Here is a 23,017-nt window from a genome sequence, read left to right on the forward strand (position 1 = left end):
AGGGAGACTAAGAGATGAATACACTAAGCAGATTCAGAAGGATGTAGGTTGCAGTAGGTACTGGGAGATGAAGAAGCTTGCACAGCATAGAGTAGCATGGAGAGCTGCATCAAACCAGAGTCTGGACTGAAGACAACAACAACAACATGAAGACAGTAATCAACAGTAGCTATTCAGAGATGGCGAGACTTGCACAGGACAGACTGACGCTGAGAGCTGTATGAAACCAGCCTGACTAAAGACTGCAACAACGTAACTACAAATACCGTTCTTTCGTCCTCCCACGATCATTCCATATTTGTCCTTGTCAAATGTTAGCTGGCTCGCTGTTCCATGAAAAACAGCAATAAATGAGTGTGATATGCGTTCCGAGAGAGGAAATTAAAAACTTTGAGGTTTGCAGATGAGATTGTAATTCCGTTAGAGACAGCAAATGAATTGGAAGTGCAGCTGAACGAAATGTATAGCGTCTTAAAGCAGGATGTAAAATGAACATCAACAAATGCAAAACAAGGATAAGGGAATGTAGTCCAATTAAATCAGGCGATGCTGAGGTATTTAGATTAGGAAACGAGACAAAGTAATAGTTTAGTTTTGCTATTTGGGCAGCAAAATAACTAATGATAGCCGAAGCAGAGATGGTATAAAATGTAGCCTGGCAATGGCAAGAATGGCGTTTCTGGTTCAATTGGTTCAAATGGCTCTAAGCACTATGGGACTTGACGTCTGAGGTCATCAGTGCCCTAGACATAGAACTACTTAAACCTAGCTACTCTAAGGACATCACACACATCCATGCCGGAGGCAGGATTCGAACCTGCGACCGTAGCAAAAGCGAATCTGAAGAAGAGAAATTTGTGAACATCGAATATAGACTTAAGAGGTATGTATCTAAGTGAAACATGGACGACAAACAGTTTAGAAAAGAAGAGAATAGAAGCTTTTGAAAGTGATTCTACAGAAGAATGCTGACGATTAGATGAGTTTATCACGTAACTAATGAGGAGGTGATGAATAGAATTGGGGAGACAAGAAATGTGTGGCACAACTTGACTAAAAGAAGGGTTCAGTTGATAGGACTTATTCTGACACATCAAGGGATAACCAATTAGTATTGGAGAGACGTGTGTGTGGGGGGGGGGGGGGAGGGGGGAGGTTGAAAATCGTAGAGAGAGACCAAGAGATTAAGCACATTCAGAATGATGTAGGTTGCAACAGGTTTCCGGAGACGAAGAGGCTTGCACAGGATAGAGTAGCATGCAGAGCTGCATCAAATCGGTCTTCGGAATGAAGACCACAGCAACAATATACATTGCATTTTCGTTTGTAGCACCGGAAAGGGCAGCTTCCTGATTTTGTATGCCCGCAGGTGGTGGACGCTGGCGCTCGAGCCTCCTTCAATTGCTCCGTGCGCGGCGGCGGCGGCGACGGCAGCGGCCTGCACGTGGCTTGGCTCAAGGACGGTCGCCCGCTGGCGGAGGGCGCCGGCGTCAACGTGCTACACGGAGGGGAGGTGCTGGTCATCGAGTCCGTGGGCAAACACGATCGCGGCATGTACCAGTGCGTCGCGCGCTCCGGCGACGAGAGCGCGCAGGGCAGCGCCGAGCTCACCCTCGGAGGTACCCCTCTTCCCTCTCGTGTCACAGCGGAGCTTGTGTTTTCCGTTTTCTTTTTCTTCTTTTTCTTTTTTTCGTGTCTGTGTCGTTGCACTCTGGCAGTAGCTGAGTACCTGCTCTTCAGCTACATAGGTTCTGTATACTATACAACAAAGTTGTATATTAAAACTGTTGATTTTGATATGATGAAGAAATGTTGCGATGGCCTGGTAATCCTGCTGGGGGTGTTGATTTTATGACTTTCGGGGTTCCACTTTGCATTCTCCTCTGGTGCTTGATGATCCGGTTAAGAACTTGTTTGGTTGGGACAGTGGAATAGAAAAATAAGGTGCTGTATGTGTGGAGATCTGTTGTTGGGGAGTGGGTTGGAGTAGATAAATTTCAAATTATTATTGCGATATTGACTTCTAGTCACCACATCCTCATGCCTAATAAAGAACTCACACAAAACTGAAAGCCTGACTGAAATGATGCTCTTGAAGAGTATTGCCATTGTTAGAGTAGTGGGATAGTTCCTGGTTGTGCTGATGCTAAGGAATGGGTGAAGGAGGATAGGACACTTCTTGCAAGGTGGGATTGGGTTTGGATTAGACAAAAAAAAAGCAAGATTACAAAACTGGTGTCCAAAACTAAAGCAACAAACGGAAATATTGCGAGGTTGCTTTTATCTTGCCGTAAAACAGTATAAACAGGTGACAGTGAAGTAGGAACAATGTAAAGAATACAGAACATAGTCAACTGCAATGTGTATAACTGATTTGCACACACATTCTGACAACTGGTTAATGTGTTTAGTATGGGGTGTGACCACTTCTGACATCAATACAGGCCTGACAACGACGGGACATGCTATGAATGATGTCATCAATCTCGTGTTGAGGCAATAACGCTCATTGTTCCTACAGAGCTGCTCGCAAGTCTTGGAGAGTGGTTTGTGGATGCTGACGTAATGCAACCCGTTTCCCTAATGCATCCCAAACGTGATCTATGGGATTCAAATCGGGAGAGCCATCAGGCCACGCCATATGTGCAATGTCTTCGATTTCCAAAAAAACAACCACCCGTGCTCTATGAGGTCGAGCATTATCGTACATCAGTACGAAGTCTGGCCCACAGCACCTCGCAAAAACTGCATACGAGATCGCAAGATCTTCTCACGGAACCTGACAGCAGTTAAATCTTACCGATTCACCTGTCCAGTCTCACAAAAATGTGTTCGTGTGGTCAACATAACCCCTGCCCACACCACTAGGGATTCCTCCAGGGGCTCGCCACTCTTTGGCAGTTTCGTGCTTGGTTACCACGGAGCCCCAGCCTTTGCAGCACTTTTTCCCTTCCGTGCTGCATGTCTATCCCCTTGATATTCTTATTCTCTTCCCTTGGGGAACATGTCTGGGGTGTTATTGGGAATGTTCTGCACATTGTCGCTGACATGCTAACAGTCTCACCTTTGTTTATGTCTCCCTTTTCCTTTCTTTGTTTCCCTTATCCTCTCGTTCTTCCGCTTTGGCGTTTGAGGATCTTTTTTTTTTCTTCTTGTTCCTCCCTGGGCGCTCCTGAAGTCTGGCCCACACATCTGACGCTTAACAGGTGACTGAGTAACGCATAATTCCCGGCCCCGGGTCGACAGGTAGGGTTCCCAGGTACCCCCTGGTACAGGCCAGGCCCAGGTGGGGTGATTGCCTGAGATGTAACCTTCCCAAATTGCCGATTGGTCCCTCCGTCAGGTGTTCGGGGTGTGTAACCTGAGGTGTGAACAATCACCTAAGATGGGTGCGCCCCCTTGTGAAGGGGGCCCCCAGTTAAGGAGCGCGCCATCAGAGACGCTGGCAATGAGTCAATAATCCTCCCCATCGACGTCTAGGAAACGTAAACGTAATGACGCTACTGATTCGAAGACCTTTCACACTGCACCGCCCTTCCTTGCGGTCTCAAGTACTGAAGACGGCTAGTCATTCGCCATAGTCAATCCGTTTACTACCCAAAAAGGTGTTGATGCAATTGCTGGCCCTGTGAAATCCTGCTCTCGTTACGGGATGGCGCTTTGCTTTTGGAAACGGCTTCTGATCCTCAAACACAACAACTGCTTGCTACCTCACTTCTCCACAGCTACGCTGTTCGTGTCGAGACACATTGAACTTTGAATTCTTCCCGTGGTGTAATTTACACCAGGCTGCTTGACAGTCTAACTGACGCTGAAATACAGTCTTACCTCTATGATCAGAGTGTCATCCGCCGTCCACCATGTAATGAAAAAGGTCGATTTCTCCTTGGTTCCCACCCGCACTCTTTTCCTCACCTTTGATAAGGTGGTGCTGCCGTCCAAGATCAAAGCAGGCTATGAAATTATCACAGTCCGGCCATACATTCCGAATCCGATGCGCTGCTACCAGTGTCATCGTTTCAACCACATTCAAATATCTTGCCGACACTAGCCAAATGCGTAACCTGTGGCAGGGATGCACACAAGGACGAATGTCCGCCTCCTTGTCCCCGCTGTATCAAACGCAATGGCGGCCATGCCGCCTCCTCTCGGGATTGTCCCGTGTATCTAGATGAGCGTGCTGTTGAAGAGATTCGGGTAAAGGAAAAAGTGCCTTACCCAGTAGTTCGCAAGTTACTGGCTAGCCGCAAACCCTGTGTTCTCCAGTCTGGCACCTATAGTTTTGTTCTTGTTACCCATCGCTGCATGCAGGACATGGCCATGCAGACATGTGACCTCAAATTCGGCTCTGAGGTTGTGAATTCGACAATGAATTCGACAATGGCTTTCGCTTTTCCCCTGACAAAGCCGTCTGTATTAATTTCTGGCGGGGCAAATGGTTTCTCCCACCATCTCTCCAACTTGGGCCTGTTGCCCTTGCGTTCGTTGACACTACGAAATTCCTGGGGCTCCTGTTCGATAGGAAACTCTCTTGGTCCTCCCATGTATATTACCTGGCAGCCCGCTGTAAGCGGTCCCTCAGTGTCCTACGTGTCCTCAATGGTACTTTCTGGGGTGCCGATCGAACCACCATCCTCTGTTTGTACTGGTCCCTTGTCCGTCCCAAACTCGACTATTTTATTTCTAAGTATCTAAAGATTGAGGAGCGAATTAAAGCAACTAAATAATTACAGAAACGAATGAAACCTTGTAATAATAATTCCCTAAGTACAGAGAAACCGAAATCTGTGAAGAGATCTCGGCTGCCCTCAATTTGAGAAGAATTAATAAAGTATTCAAAATAGCGGCGGCCACTGAAAGATTAAAGTTGTCAGACCGTCTCCTTCGTCTATAGGCGCTCGCGAATACAGAGTACACCGCCGTCCCAATGCTCGAAACTGCACCAGGTTAGGAAACTTCTGGGGCAAAAAGGCAGCGGCCAGGTCTATGACTCAGCAGGGACAGTTAGCCACTTGACCAACCAGCAGGGTGGCACCGGAACTACTTTCGTCACCCGTAGACACATTAGTGTCAGGTGCCGACCAGTTAACAAAGTTATGAATTAATCCTAATCTAATGTTAATTACACAGTTTTTTTGTTCTATTGTTTTATTTTTTTCTATTGTTAGGTTCTGTTATCACATTGGTCTTTTGAACTCGTATGGATTACTGTTTTAATGCCACGTTCATTTTCGGTACCTGTTGTTTCATCCGATTCAGCGTCAGTGTCTGTGTTTATTTCGTGCCAAGTGTTTTGTTATCGTGCTTGTGTTGGGTTTTGTAGAGTTATTAAGTATGGTCTATTTGGTCTGTAAGCTTCATTAAGGGTTTGAGATACGTCATCTGCTAGTATGCTCAGAATGTGCCATTTGTTCCGATCTCTTATTGCGTTTCCTAGGTCTTGTAATTCTACTTTCGGTCTTAGGTGTGTTAATGTTGTCGCAGTGGAGAACTACATGTTCAGCGGCGCCGTATTTACCACATACACAAGTGTCAGCTTCTTTTAGACCTACACGATGAAGATGGGCAGTATATGGGTTATGCCCAGTCAGGAATTGGGTCATTCCTCTTGTGGAGTCAATGTATTTTAGACTTACGCGTTCTCGTTTATTTGGGAAAAAGGAGTAGACGCGTCGTCCCTTGGCAGGAGAAGTGGGACCAGAGAGACATGTCTCAGTCCGCCACATCTTCGGTGTGTTATGTTTCATACAGTTACGTCTTGCGTCTGCCTTTCTTTAATCAGTATGTCGCTGCTCGGTGACGAATAGTGACATCATGACCACCCACAGTCTAATAATGATTCGGTTTCGATCACCGTTTCGATCGTCTGGCGATCGTGAGTATTTCACGATAGTGTGGGTGAGCAGCAGCGCCATCCTTGCGGTAAGATCACCCCCTCCCCCCCTCCCCACCCCGTCCTCCCTTTTTGCTGTCGAAACCTAGTTCATCATGGTTCAGGATTCTCACTCTGAAATGTTCGCAGTTCGACTTCTGTAGCTTTAGGTGAATACTATTTGGCATTCCGTGAATGTGTCTGTCAGCGGAGGCTGCCCTCGGTTAAGTTTACGTTGTTGTGTGCTAATTTCAGAATATATTCTCTGTGGTGGTTCCTAAATCCTACTTGTGTCGCGGTTTCTGCTACTTCCCCCAGCATCCATTTAAATCAGTGGCTCCCTGCGAGGAGGGTCGTAAGTCTATGCTTTCGCACTGTCTGATACTGGTCAGAATAATAAGACGAGACCCGACTGCCTATCAATATTTATCCCCAACCGCTTAACTGGAGCAAATTCTTTTCAATTAGGTCGCCTGGGATACGAAAACTGTGGCAATCAGTTTATATGTGGTGCTGCAGATTGTTGTTGCTCGCCAACTTAACGTGGACTGTTGCAGCGTTTTTCCCCTTTAAACGCAGGGAACGAGTTATTGCAAGGTGCTCCACGTTATCAAAGGGTCGCTCCATTTTTTTTCAGTCTCCAGTCATTTTAGGTGTACACTACTGGCCAATAAAATTACTACACCACGAAAATGACGTGCTACAGACGCGAAATGTAACCGACAGGAAGAAGATGCTGTGATATGCAAATGATTAGCTTTTCAGAGCATTCACACAAGGTTGGAGCCGGTGGCGACACCTACAACGTGCTGACATGAGGAAAGTTTCCAACCGATTTCTCATACACAAATAGCAGTTGACCGACGTTGCCTGGTGAAACGTTGTTGTGATGCCTCGTGTAATAAGGAGAAATGCATACCATCACGTTTCCGACTTTGAGAAAGGTCGGATTGTAGCCTATCGCGATTGCGGTTTATCGTATCGCGACATTGCTGCTCGCGTTGGTCGAGATCCAATTACTGTTAGCAGAATATGGACTCGGTGGGCCCAGGAGGGTAATACGGAAAGCCGTGCTGGATCCCAACGGCCTCGTATCACTAGCAGTCGAGATGACAGACATCTTATCCGCATGGCTATAACGGATCGTGCAGCCACGTCTCGATCCCTGAGTCAACAGATGGGGACGTTTTCAAGACAACAACCATCTGCACGAACAGTTCGACGACGTTTGCAACAGCATGGACTATCAGCTCGGAGACCATGGCTGCGGTTTCCCTTGACGCTGCATCACAGACAGGAGCGCCTGCGATGGTGTACTCAACGACGAATCTGGGTGCACAAATGGCAAAACGTCATTTTTTTTCGGATGAATCCAGGTTCTGTTTACAGCATCATGATGATCACATCCGTGTTTGGCGACATTGCGGTGAACGCACATTGGAAGCATGTATTCGTCATCCCCATAATGGCGTATCACCTGGCGTGATGGTACGGTGTGCCATTGGTTACACGTCTCGGTCACCTCTAGTTCGCATTGTCGGCACTTTGAACAGTGGACGTTACATTTTAGATGTGTTACGACCCGTGGCTCTACCCATCATTCGATCCCTGTCATACCCTACATTTCAGCAGGATAATGCACGACCCCATATTGCAGGTCCTGTACGGGCCTTTCTGGAGACAGAAAATGTTCGTCTGCTGCCCTGGCCAGCACATTCTCCAGATCTCTCACCAATTCTAAACGTCTGGTCAATGGTGGCCGAGCAACTGGCTCGTCACAATACGCCAGTCACTACTCTTGATGAACTGTGGTATCGTGTTGAAGCTGCATGGGCAGCTGTACCTGTACACGCCATCCAAGCTGTGTTTCACTCAATGCCCAGGCGTATCAAGGTCGTCATTACAGCCAGAGGTGGTTGTTCTTGGTACTGATTTCTCAGGATCTATGCGCCCAAATTGCGTGAAAATGTAATCACATGTCAGTTCTGGTATAATATATTTGTCCAATGAATACCCGTTTATCATCTCTATTTATTCTTGATGTAGCAATTTTATTGGCCAGTAGTGTAGTATTGGACATTGTTGTTGCACACCAACTTAGCGTGGACTGTTGTAGCGTTGTTACCCTTTAAACGCAGGGAACGAGTTACTGCAAGGTGCTACACATTATCAAAGGGTCGCTTCATTTTGTTCTGTCTCCATCGGCGTGCTATGCTGATTTCGCGCGGGGGTTTCAGTGTACAACTGGGCTGCGGACATTACGTGGAAACGATCAAAAAATTAATTATTTAACCTTATTTTTCCCAGACGATAGTTTAAGTTTCGTGACTACCGCTCGCATGTTCGGACAGCGGTGGCGCCGGAGCTGCAGTGGACGTTCATCGAGCAGACGCTGCAGCCGGGGCCCGGCGTGTCGCTGCGCTGCGTGGCCTCGGGCAACCCGCCGCCGCGCGTGCACTGGCTGCTGGACGGCGCCGAGCTGAGCCCGCGCGCGGGGCTCGTCATGGGCAGCGCGCTCGACGCCCAGGGCGACGTCGTCGCGCAGCTCAACATCTCGAGCGCGCGCGTCGCCCATGGCGGCCTCTACACCTGCGTCGCACGCAACGACCTCGGCTCCGCCCAGCACTCTGCCACGCTCAACGTGTACGGTCAGTACGCGTTCTCTCCATCTGCTTCTCACTCTCATTTCTAAATTAGTGTGGCGGCTGGTGCCGGACGCTCCGTTAAAAATGTAGCCTGCTGACTTTCTACAACACGTTCGTGTCCATAAAGTAAAGGATCATCGGCCTCGACGAGAAAGCACTATGCTACAGCGACAATGTGTCTACTAAACTGTGGCGTACAGCAACTTACACGGCACATCAAAACAATACTGCTTAATTTGATTCCGACAGTCTCAGTAGGCAGCTGGAACTTGGTACATAACTAGGTACAGAAATGTTCCACTTCAAAGAAGTCTAAGTAGTGCACTATATTACCTCGCAGTGCGAGCAAACAAAGTGATCGTGGAAAACTGCCTACGTTAAGATCTACATCCACGCTGATGAAAAAAAGTCGCAGCACCAAGAAGGAGTTGTGCGGTATAAACGAAAGTTGGTAGGGCTGTATCAGCATCTGATACATGATGTCTGCTCTAGTCGCGTAAGACGCACTAGTAGTGCCACTGAGGTTGAAAATCAGTTTTTCCTTAAATACACACTGTAACGGTCGTGAGCTTTTGAGTTTAGACGTGATGAGCTGATGTTAGTCAAGAAAGTTACCATTGGCAACACCTCACTGAGTTTGAACGAGTTCGTGTAATAGTACTACAAAAAGCAGAAAATTCTTTTTGCGATATTGCAGAAACGTTTGGCAGAGATGTAGCGACTGTGCATGATTGCTGGCAACGGTGATCACGAGAATACACGGTCGCAAGAAGACTGGGTTCCGGACGGGCACGTGGCACTAACGAGGCAGAAGACTGGGTACGGCGTATGGCTCTGGTTTATCATATTGCATCTGCAGCAGCAATTTCAGCAGCGGTTAACATCTCAGTGACACAACAAACTATTACAAATCGGTAAGATCAAGGACAGCTCCGAACCAGACGCCTTGTAATGTGCATTCCACTGAACTCAAACCAGGCCAATTTTGACTTCAATGGTGCCAACCGAGAGCTCATTGGAAGGTTCTATGGAGGTTTGTTGTGTTTTCTGATGAAAGCTGGTTCTTCCTTAGTGCTAGTGATGGCCGTGTGCTGGTTACAAGGAGGCCAGTTGACGACGTACACCCAACCTGTCTGTGTGCTAGATACACCGAACTTACACCTGGAGTTACGGTCTGATTGCGATTTCGTAATTTCGTATTACAACAGAAGCACTCGCGTGGTTACCCACGCAAGTTTGAACGTCATACTGGTGAATCGACCTGTTGTGGTGCGCTGCCATTCATGAACAGCTTCCAGGGGATGTTTTCCAACGCTCGCCCACGTATCTCTGTTGTAACCCAACATTCTCTACAAGTGTCGACATGTTGCCTCGGGCTACTCAATCACCAGATCTGTTTCCAATCGAGCGCGTACAGGACATCATCGGATGACAGCCCCAGCGTCATCCACAAGCAGCGTTAACCGTCTCTGAATTGACACACCAGATGCAACAGTCATGAAACTCAGTGCCATAATATGACATCCAGTACCTGTACAACACAACGCATGCACGTTTGCACGCTTACTTTCAAAATTCTGGCTGTTGCACCGGCTATTAAGGTAGCTGCATTTCATATTTGCAACGACTTCTCTCACGCTTGGATTAACCTGTGATCTTGCAAGGTTAATCACTTAAATATGTTACCTAGACAAATACATTCCCGAAATTCCATTACTCTACATTATTTTTTGGTTAGCAATTTTGTTTCCGTCAGTCTACAACTGCACTTTGCAAAGTACCTTAAGCCGCCCTCACACGGGGTCAGGCAGCTAAGTTGACGTGGAGCTGTAAGAGTTTTGAGACTTCTGTTCCTAATGTTTCACGCTGAAGAGCCTTTTCATCACATGAAACACAAAATAATTTCTTGAGTATTTTCGCAACGTGCCACGCAAAGTAGAGCCAATAAGAAGCAACTACTGCAAGAATCCTCTTTTAATTTATGCAATCTTTATTGGGCTGTGTGACACTAAACGCTAGCAGTAATAATAATAACAATAATAATAAAGTACTCAAAGCGTGAGCTCAGGATGAACTGTTGCGTCCTCCCTGACCACCACGGTCACCACATCTCAGTATTACCGTGGTCTACTTTAGAGAGATGCGGACGCTTTGTTCCCCATACGCGTCTGTGACGTATGGATTTTGAAGATGGCCGAAGTAATTCTGAAACTCATAACTGAAAATTTGTTGCTTAATGTCTTGTGAATCAAATAAAAATAATCTACAGAGGGTAGATAAAAATATGAAAACAACAAAAACATCAAAAACATAACACTTTACTATCCTAATAAGAAGCAGGAAAACAGTTGGCTTTCGAAACGGGGTCCAGTCGTCTCGGAATGAATGAATACAGCTTCCGTATGGTTTTCGAGGGAATCTTATACCATTCTTCCTGCTAAATAGTGGCAAGTTCAGGTAACGACAATGGAGGTGGCGCACATTGTCACAGTAACGTTGACTGGTGAATGTACCGTTCAAAGATTTGGAGGTCAGTACGCTTTGAAACGTTATGCCTCCCTAAAGCGAACAATCGAGTTCGACGTGCTGGACTTACCCTCATATGACGAGAGGTGGGTACACGAAAGGCACCTAGGTACATTGCCGAATATGATGGTTCTGGTGGTCCAGGTGTTATTGTGTGAAAGTCACAAGTTGCATGGTCTCACTGAACTCCAAATCTTTCAACACGGTACTCACCAGTCAGTATTATTGTGACACCGTATTCCTTTCGCATGTTCGTTTTTTCAGGAGTCCGTTCGGCCCTGACTTCATTTTTATGGATGGCAATGCGTGACAGCATCCGAACAGTGTAGGTGGAGAAGCTCTTGGAACGAGAGGATATTCGACAAATGTACGCCGGCACGGTAGCTCAGCGTGTTCGGTCAGAGAGCCGGTTGGCCACTGTAATAAAAAACTGAGTGGAAGGATCAACCGCGGAACTTGAACAGGATGTCTCGCGACGTCCGCAACGACCAAACACAACGATCAATAACGATCAAAATGCAAAAAAAAAAAAAATGTACTTAAGTCCCATCGAGCACGTGTGGAACGCATTGTGGAGAAGTACTGTAAACGACCACGTGCACCAACGATCATCCAGCAGTTGTCAGCCGTACTGGTGGAGGAATGGAAGGCCCTACCATAAGAAGTCTCTATCAACGTTGTAGGCAGCAAGAAGGCACGTTGCAGAGCGCGCACTGCCGTCCGTGGTCATCACACACCCTATCAACAACCATCTCCCAGTTTGCAGTGTCCACGGAACCGTCACGAATCGCGGTGATCTCGGTGTAATTATTATCTGTGAATAAACCTATCATTTTGGTTGCTCTATGAAATGTGTAATGGTAGTGACACACCAAAATCACAATAGTATTCCGTTGTAGTTGCTACATATTTTATTACATTCAAAAGCATTATAAAATCACCATCACAATAATACAGGAGACTGCCTTATGAGTCCAGATCACTTGGACGAATAACAAATAAATTTCTTTAACCGGAACAAGACCCATAAAACTTTAAATTTGAATACGACTAGACAAATATGCTCAGGTAAAGCTTTATTTAAATACTTATAAATGTCCATACAATTCCCATTAGAACTCTCATTACTTCTAATCAGCTGAGGAACAGATTAAGGGTAACAACACAGGTCCTTTAAGGTTTGGCTAGCCAACTTTCCTAAACAAAACTATATACAAATGACTAAAACAAGTAGGCAGGTGTTTTAATTTTCACCAAACCAATCTTCAAATTTACTTACTCAGTTGATTACTCAACAATATTCTTAGAATGAATACAACTAGAACATGACCATATGACAGTACTCCTAAAATGAGGTTGCTTCAATATTGCATGTGAATCAGCGATAAACGCGAGCAGACCAAGGATTCAAATCAATACGAAAGATCCACGAGAGAGGAAATGACATAGAAATGTACTCAACTTTGCACTGCAATTGAGCTTCAGATGCTATAATTCTCCACTGGAAAGATGGAATCACGCAACAGTGACAACATAACCGAAGATGTAAAGGAAAGGACAGGGCCTTAAATATCTCTCTGCCCCCGTGGTGCTCTGTTCCCAGCATGCTCGCGTCAACCGGTGGCAATTATCTGTAACACAACACACGTCAACGGCAGACAATATTCTGAGACATAAACAACACAATCTTATCTAGAGAACAGGTGATCAATACAACTGAATAGAAACATATTAGCCTCCGAGAGTTACTTGGCCAGTGCCAGCCCTTAAACTTTGATTAAAAAGTTCGTTAAAAATCATGCCCTAAAGTTAAGATGATAAGAATTATCTCGGCGCACATTTACACGCCAAATTACCAAATGAACTACAAGGTAGAATAGAGGACGTATCTCGGAGTGTCTTGTATTGTATTGTATGTTAACCGGGGACCTAGAAACGACGAAGAGGGTCTGCCCCCGCCGCAGCCGCAGTGGTCCACAAGCCCACGACGACTACCGCAGTCCACTTCACCCCTCCGCCGCCCCACACCGCACCCAAGGTTATTGTGCGGTTCGGCCCCCGGTGGACCCCCCAGGGAACGTCTCACATCAGACGAGTGTAACCCCTATGTTTGTGTGGTAGAGTAATTGTGGTGTACGCGTACGTGGAGAACTTGTTTGCGGAGCAATCGCCGACGTAGTGTAACTGAGGCGGAATAAGGGAAACCAGCCCGCATTCACCGAGGCAGATGGAAAACCGCCTAAAAACCATCCACAGACTGGCCGGTTCACCGGACCTCGACACAAATCCGCCGGACGGATTCATGCCGGGGACCAGGCTCTCCTTCCAACCCGGAAAGCCGTGCGTTAGACCGCGCGGCCAACTGGGCGGGCCGGAGTGTCACGCCGGCACGGTAGCTCAGCGTGTTCGGTCAGAGGGTTGCGTGCTCTCTGTAATAAAAAAACTGTGTCAAAGAATCCAACGATGAACTTGAACGGATGTCTTGTGACGTCCGCCCAGACCAAACGCAACGAACAATATCGAACAAAATGAATTAAAAAAAAAAAGAAAGAAAAAAAGTGTGTCTCGAAACGCCAGAACCGGACTTACTACTCGCTGCACTTCTAGCTACGTCTTTAACCATGCTTCATGTCGGTTGATTGGGCGTAGCCACACCTCCTCAACTACCGTTAAGATAGTTAGTCACGACACCGAGGTAAGTGATAAACAACTATAACAATTCCAAAGGATATTTAGTACACTGGCATATTCAATGAAGCCGCACGCAACCCACCGAAGCAACTCGGCGACTCCAATTCAATCAGCCGGCGTAGCTGACAGACTCGAAGGAGCTTGTCCTTCCGACCTCTAGGAAAACCAACTCACGATGGACGGTGGATCTGCGCTCACGACTCAACACGCCGTAGCCGCTGGCCCCGCTCCTTCGTTGTCCGACTCGTGCCCTTGCCGTCCTGCCTGCGTACACAGTCCCACGTGACTCTCGCTCACCGCTGATCCCGACCAAGCCCCTACCATGCCGTAGCGGAGAAGCGAGGCAACTGTCCCCCAACTGAAGCAGCTGATCGCCGCCATTTGCAGGGATGAATCCTCAGTACTGGGGTTGTGATTTGAAGTATATGAGACGCAACAAGAGCAAATTGAAGCACAAATTAAACACATGTTTGTTTAAAAAAGTGCTGAGTACTCGAGTCTATTTTAAAAGTATACTTAAATGAATTAAGTTTCCTAATTTCCGAAATACGTCTGCATAGAGACGCGAAATTTAAGAATGTAAGGCTCTTTCCTGACAAGGTGGAGAGAGTTTACATCGAGTTATTTGCATTTGATAATTACATGAAACTTTTAAAGTAGCAGACAGTACGATTATTATTTAATTCACGTAATTTTCCTCTTTGCTTTTTGCCGATTACTGTGTACATTTTGCACGCTTTCTTTTGTTTAGCACAGTATTGTCTACACTCGAATTTTGTTATGATTAATTGTAATAACCCGTATCACTTTAAATATAGTAGGAATTTCATTCGCACATTAGTTTTTAACACTGATAGCACCCCTGAAAGTGGTTGAGTTTGCAACATTTGATCAAATATTTGACCACTTACGAAGTATAATCACCACCTGACAACACATGTTAAGTATCTAAACGCAGTTATTCGACCTACCTCTGATTCATACTTATTATATATTTGATTGCCTTCGTAACCTGGAAAACGAAGGTTCAAAATTATACACACTGACAGTATTTCCACACTATTTAACCTAGGCCTATATTGCACAATTTCCAGAACACTACACATTTTTCAAGTGAATTGGAAATCCAAATACTGTCGGTAAAGCATCGTCCTTCAGTTGATATCTATTTACATAATTTTCCATGTAACAATTCTCTTCAAAATGAAGAGAGCACAGCAAATAATTTGCTGTCGGTTGGAAGTTCTCTCTCCGAGTAGCAACTATTTCCGATTTAGAAAATCATTTGTAAGGGGAAACCTAAACAAAAACAAACGCTCATGATGTATTATTTCTCCATGAAAATACTATATACAAGTAATAGAAAGTAACAAACAACCAGAAATGACTGACGTGTGAAATGTAACATTGTTCCCGTCTTCGTCTTTGCTTACATTATACTATTACAATTAAAAGCACCACACGAACGAACCATGTTTACGCACTGTTTCCCTGCAAATGGCGGCTTCTATCACGTTCAGTGTGGGGACGCGACACTAGCGCCAATGCGCGGTCTAGTCTTCATCATTTAGTAAGTCTATGATCCCGACACACCTCCCAGCAGAGCGCACGCGAAGCCGTTAAATCCGCGCCGCCAAAGATGAGCAGAAGACAAATAATCATCGAAGCCGACTCAAAGACCAAAATGACGATCGATGGAAACTGGCGCCAGAAACGGACCAGCTCAGTCTACCTTTTTTTTTTTTTTTTTTTTTTTTTTTTTTTTTTTTTTTTTTTTTTTTTTTTTTCTCCTTATGTGGCAGATCTGTCTACGTATGGTCCAAGTTTCATCGAACTATTTCACTTGACATTGATTCATCATGGGAAAGTTACTTTCGTCCTTCACATTTGCGCACCAGTATACATTGGTTTTTAAAGTACCGGGTGATCAAAAAGTCAGTATAAATTTGAAAACTTAATAAACCACGGAATAATACAGACAGAGAGGTAAAAATTGACACACATACTTGGAATGACATGGGGTTTTGTTAGATGCCCTTCCCCCCCCCCCCCCCCCCCCCCCCCCACAAAAAAGTATTGCTAGACGCTTGAAAGATCTCTTGCGCGCGTCGTTTGGTGATGATCGTGTGCTCAGCCGCCACTTTCGTCATGCTTGGCCTCCCTGGTCCCCAGACCTCAGTCCGTACGATTATTGGCTTTGGGGTTACCTGAAGTCGCAAGTCTATCGTGATCGACCGACATCTCTAGGGATGCTGAAAGACAACATCCGACGCCAATGCCTCACCATAACTCCGGACATGCTTTACAGTGCTGTTCACAACATTATTCCTCGACTACAGCTATTGTTGAGGAATGATGGTGGACATATTGAGCCGGCCGCGGTGGTCTAGCGGTTCTAGGCGCGCAGTCCGGAACCGCGCGACTGTTACGGTCGCAGGTTCGAATCCTGCCTCGGGCATGGATGTGTGTGATGTCCTTAGGTTAGTTAGGTTTAAGTAGTTCTAAGTTCTAGGGGACTGATGACCACAGATGTTAAGTCCCATAGTGTTCAGAACCATTTGAACCTTTTTTTTTTTTTGGACATATTGAGCATTTCCTGTAAAGAACTTCATCTCTGCTTTGTCTTACTTTGTTATGCTAATTATTACTATTCTGATCAGATGAAGCGCCATCTGTCGGGCATTTTCTGAACTTTTGTATTTTTTTGGTTCTAATAAAACCCCATGTCATTCCAAGCATGTGTGTCAATTTGTACCTCCCTATCTACAGTATTCCGTGATTTATTCAGTTTTCAAATGTATACTGACTTTTTTATCACCCGGTATGTGAGCAGCTTTTGATCTGTTTGGCTCTCTGCACAAGTAAAGTAAGCGGCCGGCCCCACAGGCCCGCCGATGGCGCGCGCGCCGCGCAACCTGACGGCGGTGGCGGGCCGCGACGTGTATCTGCGCTGCCCGGTGGCGGGCTATCCCATAGCCAGCGTGTCGTGGCGGCGCGCGGGCGAGCAGCTGCCGTCCCACGTGCGCCAGCGCGCCTTCCCCAACGGCACGCTGCTGCTGCGCCAGGTGGAGGGCGCCTCGGACCGCGGGGAGTACTCCTGCACCGCCACTAACCAGCAGGGGCAGTCCGCGCAGGGCCGCCTCCACCTCGACGTCATGAGTGAGTCCACGCCTCCTACCTCTTTTCTGTACCACAACAGGCATCTTTTAGCACCGCAGGCTGTGTTTTTTTTTTTTTTAACCAAATGCTGCGCCACCTCCAATTAGATTACGGAACTGGAAACTGACTGGCGTTGGTATTGTGACGTAACAAGACAGCTACGCCACACTGAAGTAGCCGAAAGGCACGCGTAATCTCACGTTGGCTAGGTAGAGGTCTGAAACAGGATACGAAATGAATGGTAGCAAGAAAAATACGTAGCTGCTATTATACTTAACTTTTAATTCGTCCTTTGTATACAGCATTCCTTTATGATACAAGTGAGACTCTATCTTAAAATAGTTAATGGCGCCTTGCTAGATCGTAGCCATTGACTTAGCTGAAGGCTATTCTAACTATCTGCTCGGCTAATGAGCGATCCTTCGTCAGTGTAGTCGCTAGCAATGTCGTCGTACAACTGGGCGAGTGTTAGTCCGTATCTCGAGACCTGCCTTGTGGTGGCGCTCGGCCTGCGATCACACAGTGGCGACACGCGGGTCCGACATGTACTAAGGGACCGCGGCCGATTTAAAGCTACCACCTAGCAAGTGTGGTGTCTGGCGGTGACACCACAGTTGGTACAAGGTACGATAGGCAATAACGGCTTATCCAGAAGACTTATGCGACGAAATTTCATAATTACGAGGGTCACTCCAAAAGAAACTTCACACTATTTTTTTTTAAATACAGTTTTCATTCTGCGTGTATGAAATCTTTAGAGTGTGTAGATACATCCTTCCAGCTTGTTTTCAAACTTAGTTCAACCTGTTCCCGTGAGCGGCGCCGTCACAGCATGTCTTCTAGATGGCTGCCACACTTGACGTTCGTCAGAAGCAACGTGCTGTCACAAAATTCCTATGCTGCGAAAACGAGACAGTGGGAAACATCGACAAGATGTTGAAAAATGTGTATGGACATGCTGCTGTCGATCGCAGTACAGTTAGTCGGTGGGCAAGCAGGTTACGTGATAAAAGCGGGCACTGCAATATTGAGGATTGTCCTCGCAGCGGCAGGCCTCGTACTGCACACACTCCAGACAACGAATTGGCGGCTGCTGACAGACATATCACAGTGAACGAATTGTCACGCTACGTTGGGATAGGGGAAGGAAGTGTTTGCAGAATACTGAAAGTGTTGGCGTTAAAAAAGGTTTGTGCCAGGAGGGTTCCCAGGATGTTAACTGTGGCTCAAAAAGAAACAAGAAAAACGGTATGCAGCGAACTTTTGAAACAGCACGAGAATGGTGGAGATGAATTTCTTGCAAGAATTGTGACAGGTGATGAAACATGGCTCCATCATTTTTCACCAGAGACGAAGAGGCAATCAATGGAGTGGCATCATGCAAATTCACCCAAGAAAAAAAAAAAATTCAAAACCACATCTTCTGCTGGAAAAGTTATGGCTACAGTGTTTTTCGATTCCGAAGGACTCTTGCGTGTGGACATCATGCCAAGTGGAACCACCATAAATTCTGATGCATATAGGACGACACTGAAGAAACTTCAAGCTCGACTGAGTCGTGTTCAACCACATTGGCAAAAGCAGGATGTTTTGCTGTTGCACGACCATGCACGGCCACATGTCAGTCAAAAACCCATGAAAGCGATCACAAAACTCAGATGGACAATACTGAAACACCCGCCTTACAGTCCTGACCTGGTTCCGTGTGACTATCGTCTCTTTGGGAAACTGAAAGACTCTTCATGGAGCAAGGTTGGTCCAGAATTTTACTGTGTGGGTATACAGGTGCTGGTTCCAAGATGGCGTAAGGCAGTTGAGAGGGATGGAAATTATGTGGAGAAATGAAAATATTGTTCCTAAAGGATGTATCTACACACTGTAAAACTTTCAAACAAGTAGAATAAAAGATGGATTTTTAAAAAAAATAGTGTGCATTTCTTTTGGAGTGACCCTCGTACTTTCATCCTCCTTTCTTTTATTAGGCCCTTTCTTTTCATCATGAGGAATATTTCCGCATAGCCGCAAAAGCTTCTTCTCACAATGGATCTCGCAGACACCCTGACAACAATTGTCATTGAACCCCATAGTATGGGAGTAAAAGGAACTGAAGTGCCAAGGGTGAATCACAGCGATTCGCTTTCATCCACAATCCCTAAAAGCTGGCTCACGAAAGTGGGAAAACATACTGCTGTACATTAAACGCTGTATGCAACACACGTCAAATTGGCAGATACTATTAACACTACCTACATCCTGTATATTATGGAGATGGTTTCTCATTCAGAAATTGCATTTTAATGTTAGCTCTTTGCGGGAAAATTACGGATTCGATAGGTAAGGTGGGCCGAATCACCATGCAGTATCTCACCTGTAACGTACGACCAGCACTCCAGAGAGCAGACACATTGTTCACTCTTCTGACCTGGATCATGCAGCCACGCCACGTACCTCCAATCTGGAAACGGCCAGATTTGCATCAAAAAAATGGTTCAAATGGCTCTGAGCACTATGGGACTCAACTTCTGAGGTCATCAGTACCCTAGGACTTAGAACTACTTAAACCACACACATCCATGCCCGAGGCAGGATTCGAACCTGCGAAAGTAGCGGTCGCGCAATTCCCGACTGTAGCGCCTAGAACCGCTCGGCCACCAGATTTGCATCAAGAGACGTCTGGAGCACCACACAATATCAACATGGCAACCATTCTAATGGCTTCCCTAGATGCAGCAGCAGAGGCAGGCGCTACAGCAGCGACACTCCTAATGCCAGAGCTGTTCACAAGAGTGGCATCTCATCATCTTTTCATATGAGTCCCAGTTCTAGTACACTATCATGGCGGATGTATCTCTGTGTGGAATGTTCCAGATAACATTCAACGTCATAATGCAGGTTCAGCATAATGTGTGGTGCTATGAGAGTATTTATCAAGAAGGGTTCTAGCTCAGGAGCACAGGGAAACGCAACCTGCATATCTGGTGATATGATTATACTGTAACTGATTAGCAGTAGGTTATCAAGGCCAGTTATGGATGAGATAACGATCCTGTCACTTCCAGTGTCAGGTTATACACTTGGTATCAAGTTACACACTTGGCTGACATATATCCCCACTTCCTTCCTCCTAGGAAACCACAGGGAGTTGATCAAGGTCGTCCAGGGGAACCATCCACACACCTTAGGCACTTGTGCGAGTTATATTCAAGATAATTACGTAGCTCGATACTGGTCACGTGATATGAAATTGGTGGGAAACTCCTCCCATCTTCCTATATCTCTCAGACAATGGTAGCACAATAAAATGACGGGAAACCCATTAGACCAATAAGATTTGTCCTACTCCTCCTCCTCCCTCTTATCATCCTTTATAACTGGCTCAACTGTGTAGGTGTCTTCAGTCGAGATCTGTGCATCATGGGATGAAGTTCAGATCTCTGTATGTCCATCTTTTCAGAGGTGGTTGAAGGACAAGGCTGTTTACTACAGAATGTCAAATGAAACACCATTTAGCTATCTAATTTCCTCACTTATTTTATTTAGTTACCAGGTTTTGCGATTTGCTATGGCTCCTTCAGACCTCTGACAGCCGTGTAGGAAGATTCCACCTCAGTTCCTGTAAAAACAGGTGCCAGCATTCAAATATTGGTATCTGTAGATTTCTACTTGCTATAGCGGCAGGTGCCGACAGATGATGGTTGAAGTGATTGCTACAGCAAGCAGAAATCTACAGATACCAATATTTGAATGCTGGCTCCTATTTTGACTGGAACCGAGGTGGAATCTTTCTAGACGTCAGGGAGGGGCCTGAATACGGGGAAGTAAATCGCCGAAACTTGTAGCCAACTAAAATTTTGGAAATTAGACGGCTGAAAGGTGTATGATTTGACATCCTGAAGTTTAGGTTTTTCATAAACAATGATTTTATAGTGAAAGCGTTTAAAAATAACAATAATGATATAACAAATGAACTACATTGTTAATTATTGGCAAATTTGTTTGAAATACAGTTCTTTACAATAATTTTTTTTGTTTACTAAGAATTTTTTCTTTTATTTACAAAGCTATTTGTTTCTATTGTAATACCTTAAAATGGTTTTTTTACAAGGCTACTTTGTCTTACATACAATAATTTGAATGGCTAACTCTTTTTACAACTTTTTTGTTGATGTATTTACACAGCAATTTTTTCCTTAGACACATACACACACACACACACACACACGCACAGAGAGAGAGAGAGAGAGAGAGAGAGAGAGAGAGAGTCAGTTGTGTACATGGTGCACAGCGTGTGCACACAGTGTCCAATCAGGCTTAAGGCATTCATGTGGGTATGAAACGTGGGTTAGTATACTTTCAGCTACCTATTTTTGACTGTTTCTCATGACCGCTCAACTACCCAATGTCCCTATCTAAAATACATGCATTTAGGCATTGCAAATAGTAAAGTACTTACGGTTGTAATTTATTAATTAAGTTTTCTGTCAAAGTTCCGAATAATATTTTTGTTTGTGAGGAGCTTCGAACATTTTCATTCATTCTCAAACCATTACCTATATTAGAAGGTACGATGTTATTAGTCAAAACATGAAATACCGCATTTTCAAATATTTTGTATGCCAGATCACAGCACTTTTATGACACCTCTGCTTGTGCAGTGTTCCACTGGACATAATGCATTTGTTTTACATCAGATCAACATAACAGATGTTACTGCGATATCGACCACTGTCCGGTCGGCAGCACTTCAAAATACGCGAGCCGCCAGTTACTCTGCCGCGTTTCCCACGGCCCCCCCGCGGTACGAGGACGCTGCCAATGAGATGCAAGCATCTCCTCTTCGGAGCTACAGCAGCTGTTGTATTTAAGTTCGAACATTCTTCCACTCGCCCCATTTTGTGTGTTTGCCAGTTGAATAACATTTACAGACTTTCACAGTGGCCGGGACTCGACATCTTCCGAACAGACATCGTACTGGAGACTGACAGATTTTGGAAATATTTTGTATCTGTATATACTTCTACATTCTAATCCAATGTTAGCAACTGAAATTACGAATACCGTACCAAAGTTATGTATTATTTTTACTATTTGATATTGGATGTAGAATAAATTAACATCTGAATTCCCGGTTCATGAACAGGATCTGTCCATCCACTAAAGAACCACACTGCCTGCAAAGGAAGACATAACAGTTACTGTATTACCATTGTCCTGATGCATGCAAATTTCGATAGGTGTCTAGAGTCGTTTATTCATAAAAATCTGACAGGCGCGGTCAATTGTTTATTGTGTGTTCACTTGCCCTGTCTCTCAGAGATAATAATGTTATTGTTGTGGTCTTCAGTGCGCAGACTGTTTTGATGCAGTTCTCCATGGTACTCAATCCTGTGCGAATATGTTTATCTCCGAATAACTACTGCAACCTACATCCTTGTTAATCTGCTTACAGTATTCATCTCTTGGTCTCCCTCTACGATTTTAACCCCCTACACTTCCCTCCAATACTAAATTGGCGATCCCTTGATGCCTCAGATTGTTTCCTATCAGCTGATCCCTTCTTTTGGTTAAGTTGTGACACAAATTTCTTTCTATTCGGTACCTCCTCATTAGCTACGTGATCTACCCATCTAATCTCCAACATTTTTCTGTAGCACCCCATTTCGAAAGCTTCTATTCTCTTTTTTGTCCAAACTGTTTATCGTCCGTCTTTGACTTCCATATATGACTACACTCTAGACAATTGCCTTCATAAAAGACTTCCTAATACATAAATCTATATTCGATGTTAACAAATCCTCTTCTTCAGAAATGCTTTTTTTGCCATTGCCAGTCTACATATTATATCCTCTCAACTTCGGCCTTAACCATTTACTTTGCTGCCCAAATAGCAAAACTCGTCTACTACTGTAGGTGTCTCGTTTCCAAATCTAATACCCTGATTTAATTTGACTGCATTTCATTATCCTTGGTTTGTTTTTGTTGTTGTTCATCTTATATCCTCCTTTCAAGACACCGTCGATTCCGTTCAACTGCTGACAGAATTACAATGTCATCGGCAAACCTCAAAGTTTCTATTTCTTCTCCCTGAACTTTAATTCCTACTCCAAAATTTTCTCTGGTTTCG

General features: G+C 45.2%; 1 protein-coding gene across 1 annotated transcript in view; it reads left to right on the forward strand.

The window, feature by feature from the left end:
* Nucleotides 1-23,017, forward strand: part of LOC124616368 (Down syndrome cell adhesion molecule-like protein Dscam2) — a 445,499-nt gene that overhangs the window by 125,385 nt on the left and 297,097 nt on the right. The window contains exons 7-9 of the mRNA XM_047144679.1: nt 1,370-1,619; nt 8,224-8,520; nt 16,621-16,893. Of these exons, the coding sequence (XP_047000635.1) occupies nt 1,370-1,619; nt 8,224-8,520; nt 16,621-16,893 (820 nt within the window). The remainder of the gene's footprint in view (nt 1-1,369; nt 1,620-8,223; nt 8,521-16,620; nt 16,894-23,017) is intronic.

This window comes from Schistocerca americana, chromosome 5 (genome assembly GCF_021461395.2).
Source record: "Schistocerca americana isolate TAMUIC-IGC-003095 chromosome 5, iqSchAmer2.1, whole genome shotgun sequence".
Classification (NCBI taxonomy): domain Eukaryota; kingdom Metazoa; phylum Arthropoda; class Insecta; order Orthoptera; family Acrididae; genus Schistocerca; species Schistocerca americana.